Source organism: Plasmodium relictum, assembly GCF_900005765.1.
Source record: "Plasmodium relictum strain SGS1 genome assembly, chromosome: 12".
Classification (NCBI taxonomy): domain Eukaryota; phylum Apicomplexa; class Aconoidasida; order Haemosporida; family Plasmodiidae; genus Plasmodium; species Plasmodium relictum.
This window is the reverse complement of record NC_041690.1, coordinates 1,587,231-1,612,428: the sequence shown is the minus strand read 5'-3', so window position 1 is coordinate 1,612,428 and position 25,198 is coordinate 1,587,231. Positions and strand designations below refer to the sequence as shown.

The 25,198-nt window shown below is 17.9% G+C and overlaps 5 protein-coding genes across 5 annotated transcripts; all 5 read left to right on the top strand.

Moving 5' to 3' along the window:
• On the top strand, window positions 1-3,580 carry PRELSG_1242300 (DNA primase small subunit; the record flags this gene model as incomplete). The annotated part of the gene is made up of 16 exons (XM_028678229.1): window positions 1-64; window positions 246-296; window positions 640-755; window positions 837-974; window positions 1,061-1,143; window positions 1,252-1,360; window positions 1,516-1,590; window positions 1,729-1,790; window positions 1,911-2,020; window positions 2,174-2,274; window positions 2,400-2,536; window positions 2,631-2,683; window positions 2,781-2,849; window positions 2,913-2,954; window positions 3,232-3,330; window positions 3,537-3,580. 16 exons carry the CDS (start codon window positions 1-3, stop codon window positions 3,578-3,580), a joined length of 1,353 nt encoding a protein of 450 aa, XP_028534539.1.
• Window positions 3,581-7,671: 4,091 nt separating this feature from the next.
• On the top strand, window positions 7,672-11,559 carry PRELSG_1242200 (conserved Plasmodium protein, unknown function; the record flags this gene model as incomplete). The annotated part of the gene is made up of 4 exons (XM_028678228.1): window positions 7,672-8,671; window positions 9,848-10,168; window positions 10,318-10,493; window positions 10,981-11,559. The coding sequence occupies 4 exons, from the start codon at window positions 7,672-7,674 to the stop codon at window positions 11,557-11,559; spliced, it is 2,076 nt and encodes a 691-aa protein (XP_028534538.1).
• Window positions 11,560-13,930: 2,371 nt separating this feature from the next.
• Window positions 13,931-14,518, top strand: Trx-Px1 (thioredoxin peroxidase 1, putative; the record flags this gene model as incomplete). Its single annotated transcript, XM_028678227.1, has 1 exon — window positions 13,931-14,518. One exon carries the CDS (start codon window positions 13,931-13,933, stop codon window positions 14,516-14,518), a length of 588 nt encoding a protein of 195 aa, XP_028534537.1.
• Window positions 14,519-15,632: 1,114 nt separating this feature from the next.
• On the top strand, window positions 15,633-16,588 carry PRELSG_1242000 (copper transporter, putative; the record flags this gene model as incomplete). Its single annotated transcript, XM_028678226.1, has 2 exons — window positions 15,633-15,977; window positions 16,217-16,588. The coding sequence occupies 2 exons, from the start codon at window positions 15,633-15,635 to the stop codon at window positions 16,586-16,588; spliced, it is 717 nt and encodes a 238-aa protein (XP_028534536.1).
• Window positions 16,589-17,642: 1,054 nt separating this feature from the next.
• Window positions 17,643-25,152, top strand: PRELSG_1241900 (DEAD/DEAH box helicase, putative; the record flags this gene model as incomplete). Its single annotated transcript, XM_028678225.1, has 5 exons — window positions 17,643-21,648; window positions 21,748-24,475; window positions 24,650-24,745; window positions 24,919-24,997; window positions 25,126-25,152. 5 exons carry the CDS (start codon window positions 17,643-17,645, stop codon window positions 25,150-25,152), a joined length of 6,936 nt encoding a protein of 2,311 aa, XP_028534535.1.
• Window positions 25,153-25,198: the final 46 nt, after the last annotated feature.

The following is a 25,198-nucleotide window of genomic DNA, read 5'->3' as shown; positions in this document are numbered from 1 at the left end:
ATGGAAATTGTCAATGAAATAAAGGATTCAGTAGTTAATGAAAATGATTTAATTTTTTATTATAGTTAGTAAAATAATAATTTTTTTTTATAAGAATACTATATAAAAACAATATATATAAAAAAAAAATAAAAGAAGATTAAAAAAAAAATGATACTAAAATGCTAATCATATATATATATGATTTGACATAACATATACTTAATATTTGTCTGATAAAATAAATAATTTATTTACGTTAATAGGAAGTTTATGTCCAATAAATGATTTATATAATTGGTTAAATTATAAAAATGGTAATAAAAAATAATATTTATCATAAGATAAAAATGTATATATATATATATATATATGTATGTATGTAATAAAACGCTTATGATATCTTCACTCATATGCCTATTAATTTATTTATATATATATTTTCATATTTTCAAATGTCTATATATATGTTATTATTTGAACAAAATTACATATATATAAGATAATCTATAATTAAAAAAAAAAAAAATAATATGAATATATTAAATAAATACATTTAAGTTTTTAATATTATTATTTTTTCCATTTATAATTTATATAAATAATTAAAATTGCTAAATGATAACAATATTGCATATTATTTTTAAAAATTAATTTAAGACAATAAAAGTAAATACTCTCGTTTTAATGATCCTCATTTTTTTTCGAAGAGAGAATTTTCGTTTACATGTAAAAAAAGCGATCAAGGAAAAGAAGAGATTTATATGAGATGGCTGGTAGAAAAAAAAAAGAAAATAGATATAAAAATATTTTACAATTATGATTATTTCTAAATTTTTTTTTTTCTTTTTTTGTAGTCTTTTAATAACGCAGAAGAATTTAAAGATAAATTATTATCAAACTTTGTACCAATAAAATTTGATATAGGTGCAATTTATAATTATCCTGTTTCTCAAAAAGATCAAAAAGGTGACTTATTTCATCCTGTTCAGAAGGTAATCTAAGGAATTTTAATAAGTTTTTTTTTTTTTTCTTTTTCTGAAATTTTTTGTCTTTTTTTATCTCTTCATTTAAAATATAGGAATTAATATTTGATATTGATATGAATGATTATGACGATATTAGAACATGTTGTACTGATAAAAAAGTTTGTAAATTATGCTGGTAAATGTTATTTTTTCTATATACTACCATTATTATTTTATAAATTTACTTATTAAACATTTATTATTATTGTTACTTTTTTTTTTTTTTTTAACATTAAAAAAACAGGAAATTTTTAACAATAGCTATAGTTTTACTAGATACTTCTTTAAGAGAAGATTTTTCTTTTCAAAATATTTTATGGGTATATTCAGGAAGAAGGGGTATTCATTGTTGGGTATACAATTATTTCTTTTATATATTAAATAACTAAAAAATTATATTTTGATCTTTATATTTTTTTCTTATCCTTTTTTTTTTTTTTAATATAAAAAATTGAAAAACATTCTATATATATATATATTTTTTTTATGATATATTATCTTTCACTAGGTTTGTGATGAATCCTGTCGTTTTTATCCAACAGATGCTAGAGCAGCCTTAGCAGATTATTTAAATATATTATCAGTAATTAAAAAAAAAAAATTATAAAATTTGAAAATATAAATTATAAAGAATATATTAATGTGTCTAAGAAACTCATAAATAATAAAAAGCGCTAAATTATTAATTTAAAATAACAATAATTTTTTTTTTTTATATTAGGGCGCAGACACTAAAAAAAAAAAAGTTTCAATATGGGGAAAAGAAAAATACCCAATGATTGAGTAATACCATAAAAAAAATTATATAATAAATATATTTTATTTTTAATATATAAAGTAATAAAGTTGTATTTTAATTATTTTACTTTTTATTAAATATGTTCAATTCTATATTTTTATTAGGAGAGCTTTTGAAATTTGTTATAAATATTTTGATATATTACTAGAAGAACAAAATTTCTTTAAAAAAGGTTCATCTCATGTTCAAAAAATAATTGATTATTTACCTTATGGTAAGAAAATATATATATATATATTTAAGTATTTTGTATATATTCTAAGTTTTTAGATGAAACCATTTATTTCATAAAATATAAAAAATTAAAAAAATTAAATAGATAAGACTCTTAAAAAGAAATTTTTTTTCTTTTTTTTTTCTTTTGTAGCATCTTCAAAAAATGTCGATCCTTTAAAAGGGATGAAAATCAATGAATTTAAAGAATATATTGACAATAATGATTTTAATTCTAAACAACTTTTCGAAAAAGTAATAAAATTATTAATAAAAAATTATGAATATATTAAATGATTGTAATTTAATTTATTTGAAAAATATATAAATTTTTTAAAATAATTATATGAATATACAAATGTTTATAAACGTTACAACAGTTAAGTTCTATATATGGTTTTCTAACACCAAACGACTATTTTAAAAAAAAGGAAACAAATCCAAATATTATTATTCCTTCATATATTAAAGAAATAGTTTTTCATTTTACTTATCCTAGACTAGATATAAATGTTAGGTAATTATTCAATTATTAGAATTCTTCTTTTTTTTTTTTTTTTTATAAATTTTCTGATAAATGATATAATTTATTTATTTTTTTTTTTTTATAGTAAAGAAATAAATCACTTATTAAAAAGCCCTTTTTGCATTCACAACGGCACAGGTAATGTGATTTAAAATATAAAAAAAAAAATTATTAAAAAGATTAATAATTTTATTCCATCTTCAACTCTTATTTTATTTATTTTTTATAAAAATAGGAAGAGTATGTGTTCCTTTAGATTTAAAATCTATAGACAATTTTAATCCTCAACTAGTTCCTACTTTAAGTAATAATTCTTTTTTTTATCCTTTAGTTTATGCACATACATATATAATGTATCTATTTTTAGAATTATTGAGAGAACAATATGATGATCCTAAAAATGCTGACGGTAAATCTTAAAAAAAATATATAATTTAAAATAATGCAAAATAATAAAAAATTTTGCTTTTCATACAATATAAACATATATATTTAGTTTTGTGGTTCTTTCATGATATATGAATGTATTAAATTCATTGTTCAATAATTATTTTTAGCATTATATCATTTTTTTTTATAGGTTATTAAAAAGAACTATTCTTCTGAATAAAAATATTACAGTGTGGGCTTTATTATTAATTACTAATTAATATATATATATATATATATTATTATTTTTTTTATAGTTAGCGGAGAATATAGAACGTCACTAAAATCTTATGTTGATTATTTTCGTCATCATTTTGTTGAAAATATTTTGATATCTTGTGTAGAAAATAAAAAAAGTAAAATAAAAATAGACGTATAGATTAAAATATTATGTGTTTTATTTTTTTTAACAGTATATTTAAGTATTTACTCATCTATGTTATTTATTTAATTTATTTTATATGCTTTCTGTCTAATTAACAATAAATTATACAAAAGTAGAAATACATTTTAAGATATAATTTGTTTTAATCTCTTTTTTTTTTTTTTTTTTTTTTCAAAGGAATAAGTGAAAACTCAAAATATATTGATTATGACAATTTGTAAGATATCTTAATTTACCATATATATTTTTATTTTAAGAATTTTTTTTTTTTTGTTTAATTACCATAAAACATTTCATATTTTAAAGTGTTTGAAAAAACTAAAATTTTTTAAATTAAATAATAAAATATTTTATGCACATGAATATTAAATAGGAGAATAAAAGAATAAATGTTGCTTGAATTTTTTTTTTTTTATATGTATAAAACTTAGTAATATATAATTTTTTTTTTTAAATTTCTTTAAACTAACGTATATGAACAAAAGAATCGAAAGTTTCTATATTATTCTTCAATTTATCAAAAAGAATATGAGAAAAAGGACATAAAAAACTTATAAATGAAGGATTAAAATTTTATTAAAATGAAGGTGTGGAAGTTTTTTTTTTTTTCTTTTTTTTTTAAGCTTATCAAAAATAAATAACAAAAATAAAAAATCTCCCAACATGGTGCTTAATAATTTAGGTGTCGGATAAAATATATGTCTACATTTAAAGTATATATGCTATTTTTATTTTTTAAATGAAAATTTATTATATAAATTATTTATATGATTCAATAAGTTTTGTATAATAATTCAAATAAAAAAATAAAAATAAATAAATAATTTCTTATGAATATATGGGGATAAACTAAAGTATAAATATTGAAAACATAAAATTTCTTATCATTTATAAAATGAGATAATTTATACAAATATTATTTGAAGAAAGTTTTGAAAAGTAGACGAAGTTAACATATTTTGTTTCTGTAAATTTTCATTTTTATATTAATTAAAAGAATAATATTTATCAATTTATAATTCCTGATTATAATAGAATAAAATTACTTATTACATATTTTATATGGTAATGCGATTCAAATTATAACAATTGAGATAGCTAATATATATTCATATATTACGGCAAGAGTAAAAGTTGAAATAATTTTTTATGAGATAAGTAAATACATCGAAATATTTATATTTCTGTTTAAATTATATTTTTTATACAAATCAAATAATTAGTTATATTTTACATACACTAAATAATTTATATCATTAAGTATAAAGTAACACGCAATATGATACATTGTTTCCTTTTTTTTTGTAATCTTCATAAACATTATATATATGCTAAATTATAAATATTAGTAGAGGCGGAGTTATATGAATATAAGTATAAGCATATATAAATAAAAATTAAAAACCCGAAAGCAAAGAAATATAAAAAAAAAAAAGAGAAAAAATTATTTAATTTAAAATACAAATATTTTTATATATTTATAAAGTTTTCAAAAATTTCAAAAAAATTATGATTCCTTTTGGCTCTATATACAAATTCAGTTTATATATTTCTAGGAAAAATTATATTTTACCTTCTTTTTGTCTACAAATAAATATGTAGATACTATTTATATATCCTTACTTTAAATTAAATACTATTTGCACTTATAATATTATTACATTATTATAACTCTTTTATATAAAAGTTTATTTTTTCAATGAATTATACATATGTAATATATATATATTTAAATATTTATAGCTCAAATGTCTATTGTAATTTTATGTTATCTATGTTAATAAATACATTATGATGTTAAATTTTGTTAAATTGTTCATATATAAACTTCTTCATTTTTTTTTTTTTTTTCTATCATATATATTTTTTTTTTTCTTTTTCTCATTTAAAATGATCTTTTTTTTCTTTTTTTTTTTTTTTAATTATTTCAAATTATGTAAATATATTTATTTTTTTTTTAGCAATTTATTTCAAATGTGTATTTAATATATGCACCTTTTTTTTATCATTAGACATATATTATTTTTTATTTTGATATTTTTTGTTTTCTACATACATTTTTTTTTATTTTTAGACACGTTTTGTTACTATTTTCTTATTAATTTTTTTTTTTTGTTTTGTCGGGATATTTAATTATGTACGCTTTTTCTCCTTTCCATAATAACATCATTATAATATTTTTTTTATGATCAAATGATTTTTGAATATATAAATTTCATTTTTTTACTCTATTCCAAAATTTTTTTTTATTATTGCTTTTCCTTTATATTTTTTATGGAATTTTTCATATTTTCTTTTTTATATTTTCCCATTTTACATATATATATTATGCATAATTAATAATATAAAACAGGCTAAATCATATTGATTCTAATTTTATGGGATTGTGTAATTTAACACCTTTTTTAGCTAGTACTTAAGGGTATATTTTTCTTTTATTCTCTAAAAAACTTGAGCTAGGAACTTATTGATTTTTCTCATTTTTATTTAAAAAAAAAGTGTGCCCTAAAAATGCATTTTTTTTTTTTGTAAATATAAATCGGAACCATCTAAGGGACGTCTTATATACATGCACAATAAGGAAATAATTAATATATATACATTTATATATAGGAAAAATGAAAAAGATATCATGCTTCTACATTTATTTTACTTATAATTATCTCAAATCTGTAATAGATAACTAGATAGATGAGCTATTTCTCTATTTAAAGTGCACTATCCACTTTCAGAAGTCATAAAAAATGATATATAATTAAAATTATATCATATCGAATAAATATATAAAGTATGCTTTCACTAATTCATATTTCCATTATTATTTTTTATTTTCGTCTATCTGGAATATATAAAAAAGGAATAATTATAATTTCTTATGATTAAATTTTGCTTAGATAATATATTTCCACATTACTATATTTAATATTGAATGATACTTATGAAAATTTGTTTTAAGCATTATTATACTTATTTATTAATTTTAACTTTATTTTCTATTACTATTTTTATTTTTTTCATGTTTGACACAATGAAAAGAAATATCTATGTTATTGAAAAATATATAGATTAATTATATATTTTCATTTTATTATAAATTATATATAATAAATTAATAATATGAAAAAGCGTATATAAAAACATTCTTCCTAATTTTTATTTCATTTTATATTTTTATTTTTATTTTTATTTTATTTTTTTTTTTCATGTACTTTATTGTTAAAAAATAATACTAATAATTATGCTTGAGTTAGACAATATATATTCCAAATTTTTCATAATTAATAATTATTAAATTAGTGAATATTCCAAAATATTGTTATATTCATTTACTCATTTTTATTTTATTTTTCATAATTATTTTTATATACTTTTTTTTATGTAATTGTGTAAATTTTCTATTTGAATATATTATGGTTGCACTTAACTTTAATATAAACTTCTGCATTAATAATACATACATAAAGTATCTATCTATCTATTTATTTTTTTTTTTTTTCAAGGAAAAATTTTCATAAAATAATCATAAATTTATGTAAATATACATATATATATATATATATATATATATATATATATCCTTTTCGTTTTCTTCATTTTCTTATTTATCATCTTTAATTATACTATAGCTTTTATAATACATATTATATTTATCTTTGTTATTTTTTCTACCTTAATTTTATATTTATAAATTTTGCTTTTCTTGAATTATTTGAGGATATATTTTGATTTTTCGTTTTAAATATTTTTATTAGTAGTATGTCATAATAATTTAATTAAAATCTTAGACTTGTATTATAATTAATAACATTTTGTGTGATAAAATATATTATAGAAAATATAGTACTTATTCATTTCCATATCATATAGAAGTAAGATGAATAATTTATATTCATATAAATAAATATATATATATATATATATATATATATATATATATACTTTTTTAGTTTGCCTTATTTGTAAATAATAAAAGAAATAACTTAGAATAATTTTAAATCTTATAATATTCGCTTTATTACAATATATTGCTTCTACTGTATCAACTACTTTAATATATATTATAAATGTAGTTTATTTCAATTTCTATTTCTATTATTACTAATAAAATTATAAGTATAATTATTCTTGTTTTTATTACTATTGTTATTGTTTTAATTTATTTTATTATTATAATTTGTTTAGTTTATATTTTCACTATTTCTTCGATTAATCTTATTATAGTTACATTTCTTATATTTTCATTAAAATACATATATATATATACATGCATTAACTAATATTGATAATATATATTTGTATTTATATTGAAAAGATGCATAGTTCTTACCCTTCTAAAGAATACAATGCTTCTGAAAAAAGGTATTATGTATCCAGTAAAACAGAAAATGAGCACAATTACAGTATTCCAAGAAATTGCAATTATACTGAAAAAAATTCTGAAAATAAAAATATTTTCAACAAAGATGTGATTAAATCTCTATGGAGTAACGTAAATACAAGTTTTCCTAATTATGGGAGCCATTTAGTTCCTGATAAAATAAACGTAAATTATTCTTATGTAGAAAATAATGATAATTTTAAAAGAAAAAATAAGTATGGGTCTCTGAAGTTAAAATCATATAATAAGGAAAAACTGTATTTTGTAAAAAATGATCGTGAAAAAGAATCCAATGAAAAAAATGTGTTAAAAAATACTGCTTTTGATACGTCTAATTTTGCAAGAAACAGTAAAAAATGCGAATTTAATAAAAATAATTGTAATTTAAAAAAAGGTTTAAAAAAAAATAGCATAAATGAAAAATATAATAAATTAAAAAAAGAATTATCAAATAATGGAGAAATGTATATAAAAAATTCAAATAAAAATTATTCATGTAATTGCATAAATTTTTATAAACAGATATACAATCAAAAAAGAGACACTATAGATATGAAACAAATACATAGTGATTTCATTTATTTAATAATAAAATATTTATATTATGAAAGAATCTTACCAGAAGCTAACGAAATTAAAAGAAAAATAAATAAATATTTTCCTGAATGTGCAATTTTAAATAATAATTTTATAAATATATGTAGAGAAGATAAGTTAAGAAGGTTTGAAATTTATAAAGCTAATTGTTATGATAAAGATGAAAAAAAAGGAAAAATATACTATAAGAAATCTTTTAGCAATGAAAATATTTGTATATACTTAAAAGGTATTTCTAGAGATTTCTTTATTAATCCTAATGATGATAATGAAAATATTTCTGTTTATATTCCATTAATTTTTATTCATATTATCGATAGGTTTAGACTTCAGTCTTGTAAGGAATATAAAAGAATATTTAAAAAAAAAAAAACTACTTTTTATGTCTTTTATATTAATTTAATTTAATTTAAATAACTATCTACATATATATATGTATATATACTCATAATTTATTTATAATTTTTTTATTTTTTATTTTTTATTTTTTTTTTTTTTTTTTTTTTTTTTTTTTTTATTTTTTTTTTTTTTTTTTTTTTTTTTTTTTTTTTTTTTTTTTTTTTTTTTTTTAAATCCTTTTTTTTTTTGATATTTTTTTTTTTTTTTTGAAGTTCTTTTTTTTTTGGACACTTTAGTGTGCATACTCATTTTTAATTTATTATTATTTTATATTTGCACATATTTAAATGAGCTCTATATTTTTTTAAGTGCACGCTTTTAAATCGCATACCTTTTTTTTTAATGTAGGCTTGTTTAATTTATTAGATATTTATATAAATACCTTTATTTCACTAACATTTTATATATATACATATATATATCCATATATATATATATATATATACATATGCATATTCATATATATAAATATATATATATATACATATATACAAATACATATTCATATATATAAATATATATACATAATCATGTATATAAATATATATATATATATATATATATATATATATATATATATATATATATATACATATACATATTCATATATATAAATATATATGCATATACATATTCATATATATAAATATATATGCATATACATATTCATATATATAAATGTATATGCATATACATATTCATATATATAAATATATATACATATTCATATATATAAATATATATACATATTCATATATACATGTATATATATATATATATATATATATATATATATATATATATATATATATATATATATGCATAATATAATTGTGTATATATGCATTATTAATTCTTATATAATTATTTATTTGTATGTTTTATATAAATGTATGTACTATATAAATGTTTTTTAATGAAGCTAGCTATAAAATTATTATATAGCTGTCTATTAGCTATTTTTTTATATAATTACGTATTTATATAAAATAATTGTATGACTATTTAATAACAAATAATTTTTATATTATTAACATATGTATAAATTATCATTTAGTAACCTAATATGTTCTAATAAATTTTAATGTAATATATTTTTTTTTTTTTTATATAGCTGATAATAATCATAAAGGAGGTAGATATATATTAGCTGAAACATTAAAGCACACAGGTCCGTATATATTTAGGACTATGAAATTAGGAAGAATAATTCATATTTTACAAAAATGTATTGATTTAAATATTTTATCATATTTTAATAATAATATTATACCTATATTTACTTCTATGTCAATTTCAAAAACATATATATCAAAGTTGCACGTAAATCAAACTCCTGCATTAAAAAATCACAAAGAAAATTCTATAAATCTAATAAAAAATAGGATAAGTTATTTATTATATAGTTACTCAGAAGACAAGACAAAATCAAAAGGTAAGAAACTGTTTTATAAAAAAAAAAAATAAATAAATAAATAAAAATTAATAACAAGAACAACTACATATATGTTAATAAGGAAATAATTACATTGTCTGTCTTATATAAATACACAAAAAAAAATAAAATTTTTTTTAAATGATCAGGATTTTCATTAAGTAGACTTCCCTTAATTTATAAAAATGTATATAAAGAAAACATAAATATTGATCAAATAGGATATTCAAAATTGACAGAATTTATAAATAATGAGATGAGTGATATTTGCTTTATTTCAACACAACACAAATTTCAATGTATATTATTACCAGTTATGGAAGATGTAAATATTAAAAAAAAAAAAAAATCATATTTAGTTTAAAGTAGATGTACTCATAAAAAAAGAAAGAGAGATAATAGTAAATATATTTATCATGAAATTTTTTTAAAATTATTTACTTAGTTATCTTTCCATTATAGTTAGAAGTAGTAATAATTTTATGTATCTCATTTTATTTACGAAAATTTTAACATAAAATAATTTAAAAAGTATGTATTTTAAGTATATTTTATAAATTTTTTATGGATATGTATATGCACATATATTTATTAATTTTTATTTCTTTTTTAATTTGTTAATATGAAAAATGTATAGTATTATTTATTTTTTTATTTTAATTACGCTTACATGAGAAAATTCTTTTATTAAAAACTTTAGAGATATATATATTTATGACTTGTTTTTATTCTGTTTAATTTAATTTTGTATAATTTTGTCTAAATCTTATTAAATTTTATTTCAATATATTTTATACGTTATATTTTACAAGGATCAAAAGCACAAAGATAAGAATGCCAAATTAAAAAAAGAAATAGAGTTAAAAAAGTCTTTAGATTATATTAAAAATTATAGATGGGAAAGATGCATTTCCTTTTTATATTTTTCTAATTGTCTAAAAAATAAAGATGAGGAATTTGAATTAGAATATAAAAATTCTAATAATATTTTAGAAGAATTATCCAATTATACATTTTTTCTGGAGGACAAAAAGAATACTGATATTAAAGAAGATAATCCTGAAGGAATACCATTATTGCTGCCACTTGATGTTTTTAACTTGCCTTCAGCTTATGATATGTATGAATCATATTACAATTCTTATACTTATTGTAATAAGGATGAAAATGAAGATAAAGCAATTATAAATTTCATAGATACTACACAAAATAAATTTGATATTATATGTGATTTTAAAAAATGCGAAAATAGTAACATATCTATTGAAGAATCAATAAATTTAAGTCATATGTATTTTAACTTTCCCTCTTCATATTACGTTTTTCATTCTTTATTTAATGAATACCTAGAAGAAATTCCTATTGTTGATCATTTTAGAATAAAAATATAATTTAAATATGTTGTAAAATAAAATAAACAATGTATTAAAAAAATGTCATGGAAAATTATCAATATATCAAAAAATATCTAACCTATATTTTCTAGAAATTTGCTTATCGTCTAAAACTAGGAAAATGTAAAAATAAATAAAATAATAAAAATTAAAAAATTAAAAAAAAATAAATACAATAGGAAAAATAGATGATTGATAAAAATAAAATAAAATAATAAAAACAAATTAAAATAAAAAAAACAAATGCAGATTATATAAAAATAATATAGAAAAAGAAACAGCTTTTCTATAATTATTAAAAAGTCACGAAATGTTAGATAAATAATGTGAAGTATGTAAGATAAGATAATTTATTTTGCTCAATATTTTAACTTAGTTTTATATTAATTTTATTTTTTTTATTTTTTTATTTACTAGTTAAATTATGTCATAAAAATTATTTAAAGTTTTTTCATTTATTTTCTTTGAGAATTTTCACTAGATATAAATCCTTCCAATTCATTTTTATTTTGAATTTTATTTTTTTATTTTATAATTCAAAATTTAAAAAGAAGAAAAAAATAAATAGAAAAATATCACATAAATTATCTGAAATAACAAGCTTTTTTAATACTATTTAAAGAAATAATTTTTTAAAGCTTTATAGTTTATATTAATAAGGTTGACAGAGTTGAAAAATTAGATAAAATTATATCATATTATTTATATGATACTATGGTTTTATTTTATTTTAAAAAAATTTCTATATATTTTATATAAAATAAGATCTTGTTTGAATGTACGTTTTCACAAAATAGTAATAGTAAAGATGTATATGTGTACTTCAAAAAAAAAAAAAAAAAAAAAGGTAGTAGTACCTTTATGTACTTTTAAAAATTAATTTGTGAATTAAAGTGGTAATCATAAAAATGTATATAAATAAAAAATATATCTTTATTTATATATTTTATTTATTTATTTTTTTTATGTATTTCTATATTTAAATACATTAAGGTAGAGTATCATTTGTTTTTAAGGGTTAACATTATTAATTTTTATTTTAACAAATGTATATAATATTTATTCATTTCATTTTCTATTTTTTTCATTAATACAAAACAATTTTCTACTTTATTCATTAGTACAATAATTTTTTTTTTTTCACTGCTTTTTTATGTATACAAGTATTTTTTTCTTCTTTCCTTACAATTATTTCAAAAAAGGTGTCTTTTTTCTTTTTCTTTTCTTTTTAACTCATAATTCTTATTTATATATGTGTAGATAGATATTCAACATCCAATTATAAAGTTGTTTATTTTTTATACTTATTTTAATATGTTATTCTCAACATTTTTTTATTTGAATTTAAAATAGACCATAAATGTGTAAATAGTATATTTAACAAAAGTGCTAATATAATGAAAAAATTATCTATACCATCTACTCAAATAATGTATGTGCACTTAAATATGTTTAATTTTCTTATAGAGTTTTTTTTTTATTAATATATATTGTAAAATTTTTAAAAATATTTTAAGGGATCTAAATATTAAATAAAAAAAAGTAAATAGTAAAATTTATCATTTTATTTTGGTATATTACTAAAATATGTAAATAATTTCAATCTATTATTTTTTTATTATTAAAAAGCATAGAGCAACAATAAAATATGTTAAATGTTCTTAGGAAATTGAATAATACAATCTTACATATTACTCGAAAATTTTAAAATATCTTAAATTTATTAAAAGAAAAGAAAAAAAAATTAAATATACGAGCAATTTACAATGTATTTATATATGTTTATATAATGAATAAAAAAGGAACTATTTTATATTAAAGTTTTTAAATAAAACTTTCAATGATATTATAGAAAGGTATCTGCTCTCTTTTTTTTTACTTAATATATATTTTGATCTATTTATGTTATATTTTTTATAATTAAAAAGTAATAATTAAGATATATATATATATTATTATTTTCTTTTTTTATATTTTTATAAAAAGTAAAATATGATTCTTAATTTTATTTTAAACTTGTGTATAAGTTTTTTTTTTTTTTTTGTGGGAAAAAAAAAGCTATAAGATTCACTAAAATTTAAATGGAATAAAAAAAAAAATATATAATTATAAAAAATATTTTTTTTTTTCTTTTATATATTGTGCTTAAATAAAAAATTTTTTTTTAAAATATCTTTATACTCATTTATAAAATATTAAAAGTTTTACGAAATTATAAATTTTTTTCTCTTTTTCCTTTTTAAGTAAATAAATATTTATTATTTAAGTTAAATATATTTTCATTAAAATTAGGTATAATTTTATTTGTTTATATTTATTTTTTAAGAAAAATTAAAAAAAAATATATTTAATATTTATTTTTCAGAAGATGGCATTGAACGTAGGAAAAGAAGCTCCTTTTTTTAAAGCAGAAGCACTTTTTGGAGATAATTCTTTTGGTGAAGTAAGTTTAACTGACTTTATTGATAAAAAATATGTACTTTTATATTTTTATCCACTGGATTTCACTTTTGTATGCCCATCAGAAATAATAGCATTAGATAAAGCCTTAGATTCATTTAAAGAAAGAAATGTAGAATTGATAGGATGCAGTGTGGATAGTAAATTTACACATTTAGCATGGAAAAAAACACCATTGTCAAACGGGGGCATTGGTAATATAAGGCATACTTTGTTATCTGATATTACAAAATCAATTTCAAGAGATTATAATGTTTTATTTAATGATAGTGTAGCATTAAGAGCTTTCTTTTTAATAGATAAAAAAGGAATAATTCAACATGTGCTCATCAATAATTTAGCAATTGGTAGATCAGTTGATGAAATTTTAAGAATAATTGATGCTTTACAGCACCATGAAAAATATGGAGATGTTTGTCCAGCGAACTGGGCAAAAGGAAAAATAGCCATGAAACCATCTACAGAGGGTGTTTCAGATTATTTATCTAAAATTTAAAACAAATTATAAAAAAAAAAAAGAAAAATTGTAAACATATCTTTCAAGAAATGTGCAATTACAATTTTTATTTAAATATTTTATGTTATATATATGCTCGTGCATATGCATATATTTCATATTTTTGTGTATTTCATATTTTTTTTTTTTTTTTATTAATAAGAAAGTTATTTTTTTTTTTAATAATTATTTTCTTTTTTTTTTTTCTTATGGAGAATGTACGGATTTCTCTAAAAGAAAAAAAAAAAATAGAAACCAAATAAATGGAATACATACATTTATGAAATATTGTAATAAACCCACTTTATAGTGAAAGAGAACATGAAGAAGTAAAGTGATAAGAACAAAAATATTATAAGAAACTATATTCAATTAAAAATATATAAAAAAAATTTTAATTTACAGAAAGACTTTAGTTTGTGTACGTTTTGTATTACTCAAAAACAAAAACAAAAAAAAAAAAAAAAATACATATTAAAGTGGGAAATCCTTGATTTAATTATAAATTAAAATAATGAAATAATTAAAATTTTTCCTTTTTAAAATGCACTATTTTAATTATTAAAATTGTACTATCTTAATTATTAAAATTGTAGTATACAGTTTTATCCCTTATGCATATGAATTTGTTGAACCTATTTTTATAAAAAAAATTGCATGAAAAAAAAAATTCTTTGTATGTGCATTAAATATTTGAAATTTAAAAATAAAGATTAAGAGAAAAAGGAATATTAAATTTAGAAAAATTGCAAAACATATAGTAATTGAAAAATTATATTGAATAATATAATAATTATACTGTTATTTATATTAAATATTTTTAATTAAAAAAACATACATAAGTTGTTTTATGTAAAAAATTTTTTAAAATATAAATGCATATATTATAGTACAAAATCTATATATTTTGTTATAATATATATATTTTATATTTAAAAGCATAAAATATATATTATTGGCAAATTAAAAGAAATTTTTGATGCATATAAAAATTAAAACTATATTAGAAAAAAAAAAAAAATAAGATTAACAAATATATACATAATTAAAAAATAAAATTTTGTTTAGGCTTTTTTATCATATTAAGTTCAATATTTTTATGCTAATATAAAAAATGAATAAATATATAGCATTTATTGTACCTCTTATAATTTTATTACTAAATAGTATTATCATAAATGCTTCATCTAATAATAGCAAAGATAAATGTACACCTGATTTAAAAATATCATGTTCTCATAAATGTTGTAAAAAAAAATTATCATTTCTTCAAGAATGTTGGGAAAACTATAAGAAATATAGTGAAATAATTAGTAATCATTTAAAAAATGAAAATAATAAAAATCAAATATCACAAGATCACAACATGGATTCAATGGAACATAGCGAATCGATGCCTATGTCTTTTCAATTTTCAACACATACTATTATCTTATTTAAATCATGGGAAACTTTAAGCGTAAAGATTAAAAAAAAAAAAAATTATTAATTGTATAATTTTTATTGTTTATTTGTTTTTATTATTAATATTTAAAACTTATTATATTATTTCATAATATATAGCAATTTGTATATGTACTTTTATTTATACAACTATGTATATATATATATATATATTAGTGTTTATCTATATATTTAATTAAATCCTTTATTCTATTATTCTTTATATTTTATTCTTCTAATTAAATGGAATTTTAGGATGGATCATACTTTATATCTTTAATAATTTGTTTTATTTTTGGTTTAATATCAGTTATATTAAAAGTATTAAGATTGTACATTGAAAGATCACTACCAAAAACAAATGATACAAATGTATTTACAAGCGAAGTATTATTTAAAAATAATACTATTAGAATGGTTTTATCTTTTGTCATATATTCATGGGATTATTTATTAATGCTAATAGTTATGACATTTAATGTGGGATTATTTTTCTCAGTTATTTTTGGTTTATCTTTTGGATTTTTCTTATTCGGTAGTCATTTTATTACTTCAAAAAAATGTGCAACCACTGATTTAGATATTCATAAACAATTCTATGGAGACCCAGCATGCTGCGGATGCTAATTCTTTTTAAAATGTAATTAAAAAAAAGAAATATATATATTGTTATATTTTACTTTAAAATAATTTTAAATTATGTAATTTATTTTTTTTTTTAACTTTGTTATTTTAATATTTCTGGGGATAATCTTTATTATTTCCGAATTACGATTTTAATATTTTTAAAATGGTAAAAAATGCAGCATTAATAATTTTAAACTACTTTTATTATTTTATTTCATTCTAATACTTCTAAATAGTTATTTCGTTTTTATTTTAAAGTTACGTTTCGTAAAAGTGCAATTTTTTTTTTTTCTACACTTTATATGTTATTATGATAAGTTACTCTTTTATTTAAAATTATACATTTTTAAAAATATATTTCTTTTTGTATAGTATGATATATATATGATGAGTTTATTACCTCATGTAAAAACGTTATTAACTTTCTTTAATTTCTTTTTTTTTCTTTTTTTCTTTTTAATATTTCATTTATTATTTTAATTAATTTCAAAAAAAAAAAAAAAAATTGATTGAAATTTTATAATTTTTTTTGGATATGTATTTGTTTTAAAAATATTATATCAATAGATTTACTTAATATTTTTTAGTTAATAAGAAATAAATTCAATTTAATAAGTTTTCGAATTTTCATAAAGTATTTTTAATTTTATAACACAACCTAAAACTGCTATGACTTGATTTTTTCGTTAAAATGTTACCACAAAAAAATAAAGTGATGATATTTTAATAAAATATCAATAGTAATAATATATTAAATATTAATATTAATTTCAATTAAGCATATAAATATATATATTGTATTAATATTCAAATTGAAAATAATATATGATAAAAAATTAGGTTAATTTGTAAAAATAATAACCAATTATATTATATTAATTATATTATTATGTAGACAAAAAAAAAAAAAAAAAAAAAAGAAATACGAAAAAAGAGAAAGTCTATAAAAAAATTGTAATATAATTATTGTATTTTAAGAATAAAACTTTTTTTTTTTTTTTTTTTAATTTTTTAAAATTAAAATAAAAAAAAGAAAATAAGCATAAAGATAAATATGAAACTAAGAATAAATAAAAAATTAAAAGAAAATTCATACCAAGAATATGCTAATAAACATGATATTTATAATATTAATGATGCAATAGATATAATTAGAAAAAGTTCTTTTTTTAAACATTATGTTGATTCTTCTAATTTGAAAAAATACGATAATCTTAATTTAATTAATGATAATCTTGAACAAAAATTTGTTACGATATTAAAAAAAGAAAAGAAATATTTTAAAAATTTATTACAAAAATATAATGGTGAAGAAAAAAGAAAAGAAAAAAATAAAAATGAAAAAGATGAAAAGGGTATAATGTATGTATACAAATTTTGCGATGATATTCTAGGAAGTAAAGGAGATATAAATAAAACAAAAGGATACATAATAATAAATAAAAATAATGTAATTAAAAAAATATATATAAACGAATTAAACGAATTATTAACAGAAATCATATACACAACGTTAACTGAAGATGATTTGGAAAATGGTTTATTAAATTTATTAGGAGAAAAATATTTAGATTTCATAATAAATATCATTAAAAATAAAGAAGAAATAAAGAAAGATATAAAACTATTAAGTAAACAAGTTGATATAAAAGAAAATACTTTAGCAGCTAATTTTTTTATAACTAATAAAGTATCAAAGAAAATAAAAAATCAGAGTGCTTTAAATAAAAAGGAAAATATTGAAAAAATAATAGACTACTTTTTATATTCCTTAAAAGAAAGTTGCCTTGAAGAAGTTAAAAAAATTTACATACCTAATGAAGAAGATAAATTGGAAGAAATAAGTGTTCCTAAAAACACTTTTTATTCTTATTCAGATAATTTTACAAAAGTAAAAATTAATAGATTAGAAAATTTGCATTTTGATAAGAAGGATTTAGTACCAGTAAATATATTACCTTTTTGGTCTAAGTATATATTCGATTTTGAATATTTCAATTATATTCAATCAAAAATTTTTAAGGCAGCATTTCAAACTAATAAAAATTTATTAGTTTGTGCACCAACTGGATGTGGTAAAACTAATATAGCTTTATTAGTTATACTACAACAGATTATAATATTTTGTGAACAAAATAATATTAATTTAAATAAAATTGTGAAGTCTTATTTAATTAGAAATAATATTAGTTATCAAGATGAAGAGAAAAAAAAAAAAAATGAAAATAATAATGTGAATAATGCATTTAAAGAAGAATGTAATGAAAATAGTAATAGTGAAGATGACAAGAACAGTATAAACAATTGTAGTATTATAAATAGTAAAAGTGGAAAATCAAATGAAGATAATTTTTCTTCATACAGTGATAGCACATCTTCCAATAACCTAAGAAATGAAGAAACAAAGATAAATTCTAAAGAGTTTAAAGTGATTTATATTGCGCCCATGAAATCTTTAGTATTTGAAATAACTAATTTATTTCGAACAAAATTAAAAATATTTAATATTAATGTATGCGAATACACAAAAGAATACTCTTTGTCATCAAAAGAATTAGAACAAGTACATATAATTATTACAGTTCCTGAAAAGTTAGATATACTTTTAAGAAACAGTAGCTATTCAACTACTGTGTCTGATGAATCATTAATTAAATATATCAAGTGCTTAATACTTGATGAAGTTCACTTACTAAATACAGATAGGGGAGATGTAATAGAAACAATTGTTGCCAGATTTTTACGATATTCAGAGACATCTCAATCGGTTAGGAGAATAATGGCTATGTCAGCTACTTTACCTAATTATAAAGACGTACGTGATTTTCTAAAAGTGGATAATGATATGTGTTTTTACTTTAGTGAAAAATATAGATCTATACAATTAGACAAAACCTTATATGGGATACATGAAAAAAATAGTCATAAATTATATATAGCAAGAAATGTTTTTACTTATAATGAAATCTTAAGTAGTCTTAAAAAAGATAAGCAATGCATCATTTTTGTATGTTCAAGAAATGAAACGAATAAAACTATAGAATTTTTAATTGATTATGCTTTAAAAAATAATGAAATAGATTATTTCACAAATAATTTGTATATAGATAACTATATAATTAAGAGCATTAAAAAATCAAGTAATTCTTATATCAAAAATTTTTTTACGTATGGTTGTAGTATTCATCATGCAGGAATGGCTAGATCAGACAAAATATTAGTAGAAAATTTATTTAAAAAAAAAGCAATAAATATTTTATGTTGCACATCTACATTAGCATGGGGTGTTAATTTGCCTGTTCACACTGTTATTATAAAAGGTACTAATTATTTTTCTTCAGAGAGTGGGAAAGTAGAAGATTTAGACATTTTAGATATTAATCAAATATTTGGTAGATGTGGTAGACCTCAATACGAAAACCATGGCAATGCTATTTTAATAACTGAAAGAACTAAATTATATAAATATATTAAATTATTAACAAATAATACAATTATTGAATCAAATTTTTTAAAAAATATAGAGAATCATTTAAATGCAGAAATCAGCATAGGAACAACGAAAAATGTAGAAGACGGTATAAAATGGCTAGAATATACTTATCTATTTGTTCGTATGAAAAAAAATCCTTATATTTATGATGCAGATGTAAATAATGATATTAATTTATATAACAAAAGAAAAGAAATTATTCTAAAAGCAATCAATAACTTAAGTGAAAACAAATTAGTTAGAAGAGTTCTTTTAACTAATGATTTTATAGGCACATTTTATGGACATATTGCAGCAAAATATTATGTAGATTATAGAACTATAGGAATATTTGCAGAGAATATTAATAATAATGATTATGTAGAAATTATTGAAGTTATAAGTAAAGCAAAAGAATTTGAAAATATACAAATAAGAAATGAAGATATGAAAGAATTTTTATATTTAAAAGAAAAATGTGATATTAAAGAAGATTATGATGAATCCAAATCTATGACATTACGCATATTAATAGAAATTTATTTAAGAAGATTGCAAATAAATAATTTTTCTATAATTTGTGAAATTAATTATATAGTACAAAATATCATAAGAATATTATATGCATATTATGAAATATGTTTAAATATTTTAAAGAATATATCTAATTTAATTATAAATACACATAACCTTATTTTAGCTATATTGAGAAGACTTCCAATTAACTGTGGAATATTCAGGCATTTTTGTTATAAAAATGAATTAATTGATAAAAAAAAAAAGTTTATCTCCAATTATGAAAAATCCAATAATTCAAAAAACCAAGATGATTGTTTAAACAAAATTGTTGATAAAAGTGCTCAAGTAAACTTATTAGATATAGACGACAATAACTCATACTCAGGATATAAAACAAATCATAATTATACCGTATACTTAAGAGAAGCAGCAGTAAACATATTAGAAAAAAAAAACTTAACTTATGAATCTATCGAAAATTTAAGTAAAAGTGAATTATTTTTCTTTATAAGAAATGAAGTATATACTAATCAAATACTATATTATAAAAATATTATACCTAATTTATATATAGAAGGATATATTCAACCAATAACTCAAACAATTATGAGAATTAATTTAAATGTCCATTTAAAAAATACTATATGGTCAGATCAATGGAATGATATAAAAGAAGATTTTCATCTTTTCTTATTAAATACATTAAATAATGACATATTATACTTTCAGAAATTTTCTATTCATAAAAAAGATAGAAAAAAAATACATGACATATCTTTTGAGTTTCCATTATCCAATCAAATGCCTCCTCAAATAACAGTTCAGTTTTTATCAATGAATTGGTGTAATTTATCTTATGTTCATATATTTAATACAAATAACTTATTTATTAATCAAAAAATAAATATATTTTCAGAAATATTATCAATTGTTCCATTATCTACTCAAGTATTAAATAATCCTAATTATATAAAATTCTTTTCTTTTAAATATTTTAATCCTATACAAACTCAAATGTTTCATGCCACATTTCATACCGATGAAAATATTTTATTAGGTGCACCAACAGGTTAAAAAAAAAAAAAAAATGCAAATATATATATATATATATATATATATATGAAATTATAGAATATTGATTAATATATGTAAATTTTTTTTTCTATAGGAAGTGGTAAAACGGTAATTGGAGAGTTATGCATATTAAGAAATTTATTAAAATATGCAAATGAAAAATCTGTATATATATGTCCTATGAAAGCTATTGTAAATGAAAGATTTAAAAGCTGGAAAAATAAATTTAAAATTTTATTTAATAAAAATGTAATTGAATTAACAGGTGATAAAAATGAAAATAAAGAGAGTATAGCAAATAGTGATATCATAATTTGCACACCTGAAAAATTAGATGTTATATCAAGAAATTGGAAACATAAAAAATATGTAAAAAATATCAATTTATTAATATTTGATGAAATACATTTGTTAGGTCAAGAAAATAGAGGAGGAGTAATTGAAATTTTAGTGAATAGATTTAAAAATATGCAAAATGATTTAAACAAAAAAATAAGACTAATTGGATTAACAACTGTTATAACAAGTGTTGATGATTTAATATTATGGTTAGATGTAAAGGAAAACTATCTATTTAACTTTCCATCTTCTTGTCGTATAGTACCATGTAAAACTCATATCTTAGGTTTTACACAAAAAGCTTACTGTAATAGAATGTCAGTAATGAATAAAAATGTATTTGATTCTATTAATCAATATGCTCGATCTAAAAATGTTTTAATCTTTGTTTCATCAAGAAGACAAACAAGACTTACAGCTTATGATATAATTTCTTTAAATTTAAGTAGTTATAACTTAAATTTTTTACACGTAGAAAATTTATTAAATGATAAAAATCATATTAATTTTTTATTGAACAAAGATAATAAAAATGAAAAAAAAATTAAAATTTATAAAAATGATAAGCATAATAATATTTTAAACTATAAAAAAAAAGAATACAATAAAACTATCACTAATTATAACGTTTTTAATACGAACTCATTGGATAATAATATTCATGATAATAAATATAATGATATAGATATTTTTGATTATAATACTTTGTTGGATAAAAATTTATCAGAATGTGATAAAACAAAAATTGGAGGTTTATTATTTCAAAATTATTTAAATATGGTAGAAGACAAGCATTTAAAAGAACTTTTAAAATATGGAATAGGAATTCATCATGCAGGATTAAATGAAAATGATAAAAGTATTGTAGAATACTTTTTTTTAAATAAAATTATACAAATATTAATATGTACATCTACTTTGGCATGGGGTATTAATTTACCAGCCTATTTAGTTATCATTAAAGGAAATGAATATTATGATGCTAAAACAAAAAAATATAAAGATATTTCTTACACAGATTTATTACAAATGATTGGGAGAGCAGGTAGACCCCAATTTGATGATGAGGCATTAGCTATTTTGTTGGTTCAAGAAAAAAAAAAAAATGCAATAAAAAATTTTTTATATCATCCTATGAACATAGAATCTAATATATTAGAAAATTTTAACGAGTATATAAATGCAGAAATATGTTCCAATGTTATAACTAATAAAGAAGATATGTTCAATTACTTAACTAAATCTTATTACTTTAAAAGATTATTTTCTAATCCTTCTTACTATATAAAAGATGTACAGTATGTTCAGTTATTTGAAAATAACAAATTATCTTCCCAAGCTAAAAAAATAATATATGATCATTTAAATAAAATTATAGATAATACTATCAATTTCTTAGTAGAAAATAATTGTATAAATATAATACAAGAAGATTACGATTCCAAATACTATTCTACTCCATTAGGTCATATAGCATCTATGTATTATATTAAATGTGAAACCGCTTATTTTTTTTATAAATCAATAGAACGTTCTTGTGGTACGAATTTGGAGGAAATTAATGTTAATAATGCTACAGATGAAGAAAATTCCAATATTCCTAAATGCACTATTACTGAAAATAACCAAGAGGAATCAAATGAAATAAAGGATGAAGAACAAGAAAAAAAAGGAAGCATAGAAGATGAAAAAATAAATACTAATAAAAGAAACGATAAGTGTAATTTAAAAAAAGTGTTAGATTTTTATGATTTATTTGAATTAATTGCACAGGCAAAAGAATTCAAAGATATCCCATTAAGGCATAATGAAGAAAAATATAATGTTAAATTACGTAACCAGATCCCTTTAGATATTGATATGAATATGCCTAATATAAAAACTTACCTTTTATTGCTTTCTTGTTTATATGAATGTTCTTTTGAGTCAGTTGATTATAATATTGATCTAAAATTAGTACTTGATCAAATTGCTAGAGTTATAAATAGCTTTATTGATATTTGCTTATTATTTCATAAATATAGTTATATAAAAAATATAATTTTAATTTTTCAATGTATCAATCAGAAAATTATACCTACGAAAAACTCATTATATACTATTAAGAATATAAATGATCTTCAGATAGCAAAATTGAGGGAATTAAATATAGATAGTATTAAAGAACTAATTAAATTTGGTAAAGATTTTTTATATTCATTGAAAATTTTTGATAAAAATCAATTAGATTATATTTTACAAATACCAGTATTCAATGTTAATATAAAATTATATCACAAAAATACTAATGTGGAAAAAGACGATAAAAATAATAATTTCCAAAATATACAGTCTATGAAATATTTAAAAAATGAAAATAAATTTTGTTTTAAAATTAATTATTGTGAACAAAATAAAATTATCATTAAAGTTTTTTTTAATTTTTTGAATGAAATAACAAAAGATATGAATTCAGCTTCTTCATCTATAGGAAATACTCAATGGTAATAATTTTTTAGTAAAAATAATAAATACTTAATATTTTTTAAAATAAAGATTATGTGTATGCATATATATATAAAGGAAATTTTAAGAAAATAAAAATTAAAATATATATATATATTTCAATTTATAATAGAATATAAGCCATTTTTTTTTTTTTTTTCTTTTTTTAACAGGTATATTATTCTTCATGATTCTATACAAGATGAATCAATTTCAATTAAAAGGGCTAACAATATTTCTTTAAAAAAATTACCAAATGTTTCATTCATGTAATAAGTGAATAAATTTATAGAACAATTATTAAAACTATTATATAATTATTTTCCTTATTATTTTTATTAATAAGCATTTTATTTTAGTATTTACATATGGTTTCATTGTTAGTGCTTTTTTTTTTTTTTTTTTATTATAATTACTAATTTTTTTTTTTTTTTTTATATAGTTTAGAAGATGTTGAAAAAGGAACATATCATTTCACTATTTATATTCATAGTGATACATACTACGGAATTGATCATGAAGTAATAAAAAAAAGAAAAAAAAAATATATATATTTTTTTTTATATTATATGTAAATTATATAAAAAATTTCATAAAAAGATAGTTCTAAGCCTTTTATATAAAAATTATGTTTATTCAACGTGTGCAGGTATATTTAGAGCTTTCTATTGAATAATTAATGGTTAGAATTTAGTATTTCCTATTATTTTTTTTTTTTTCTC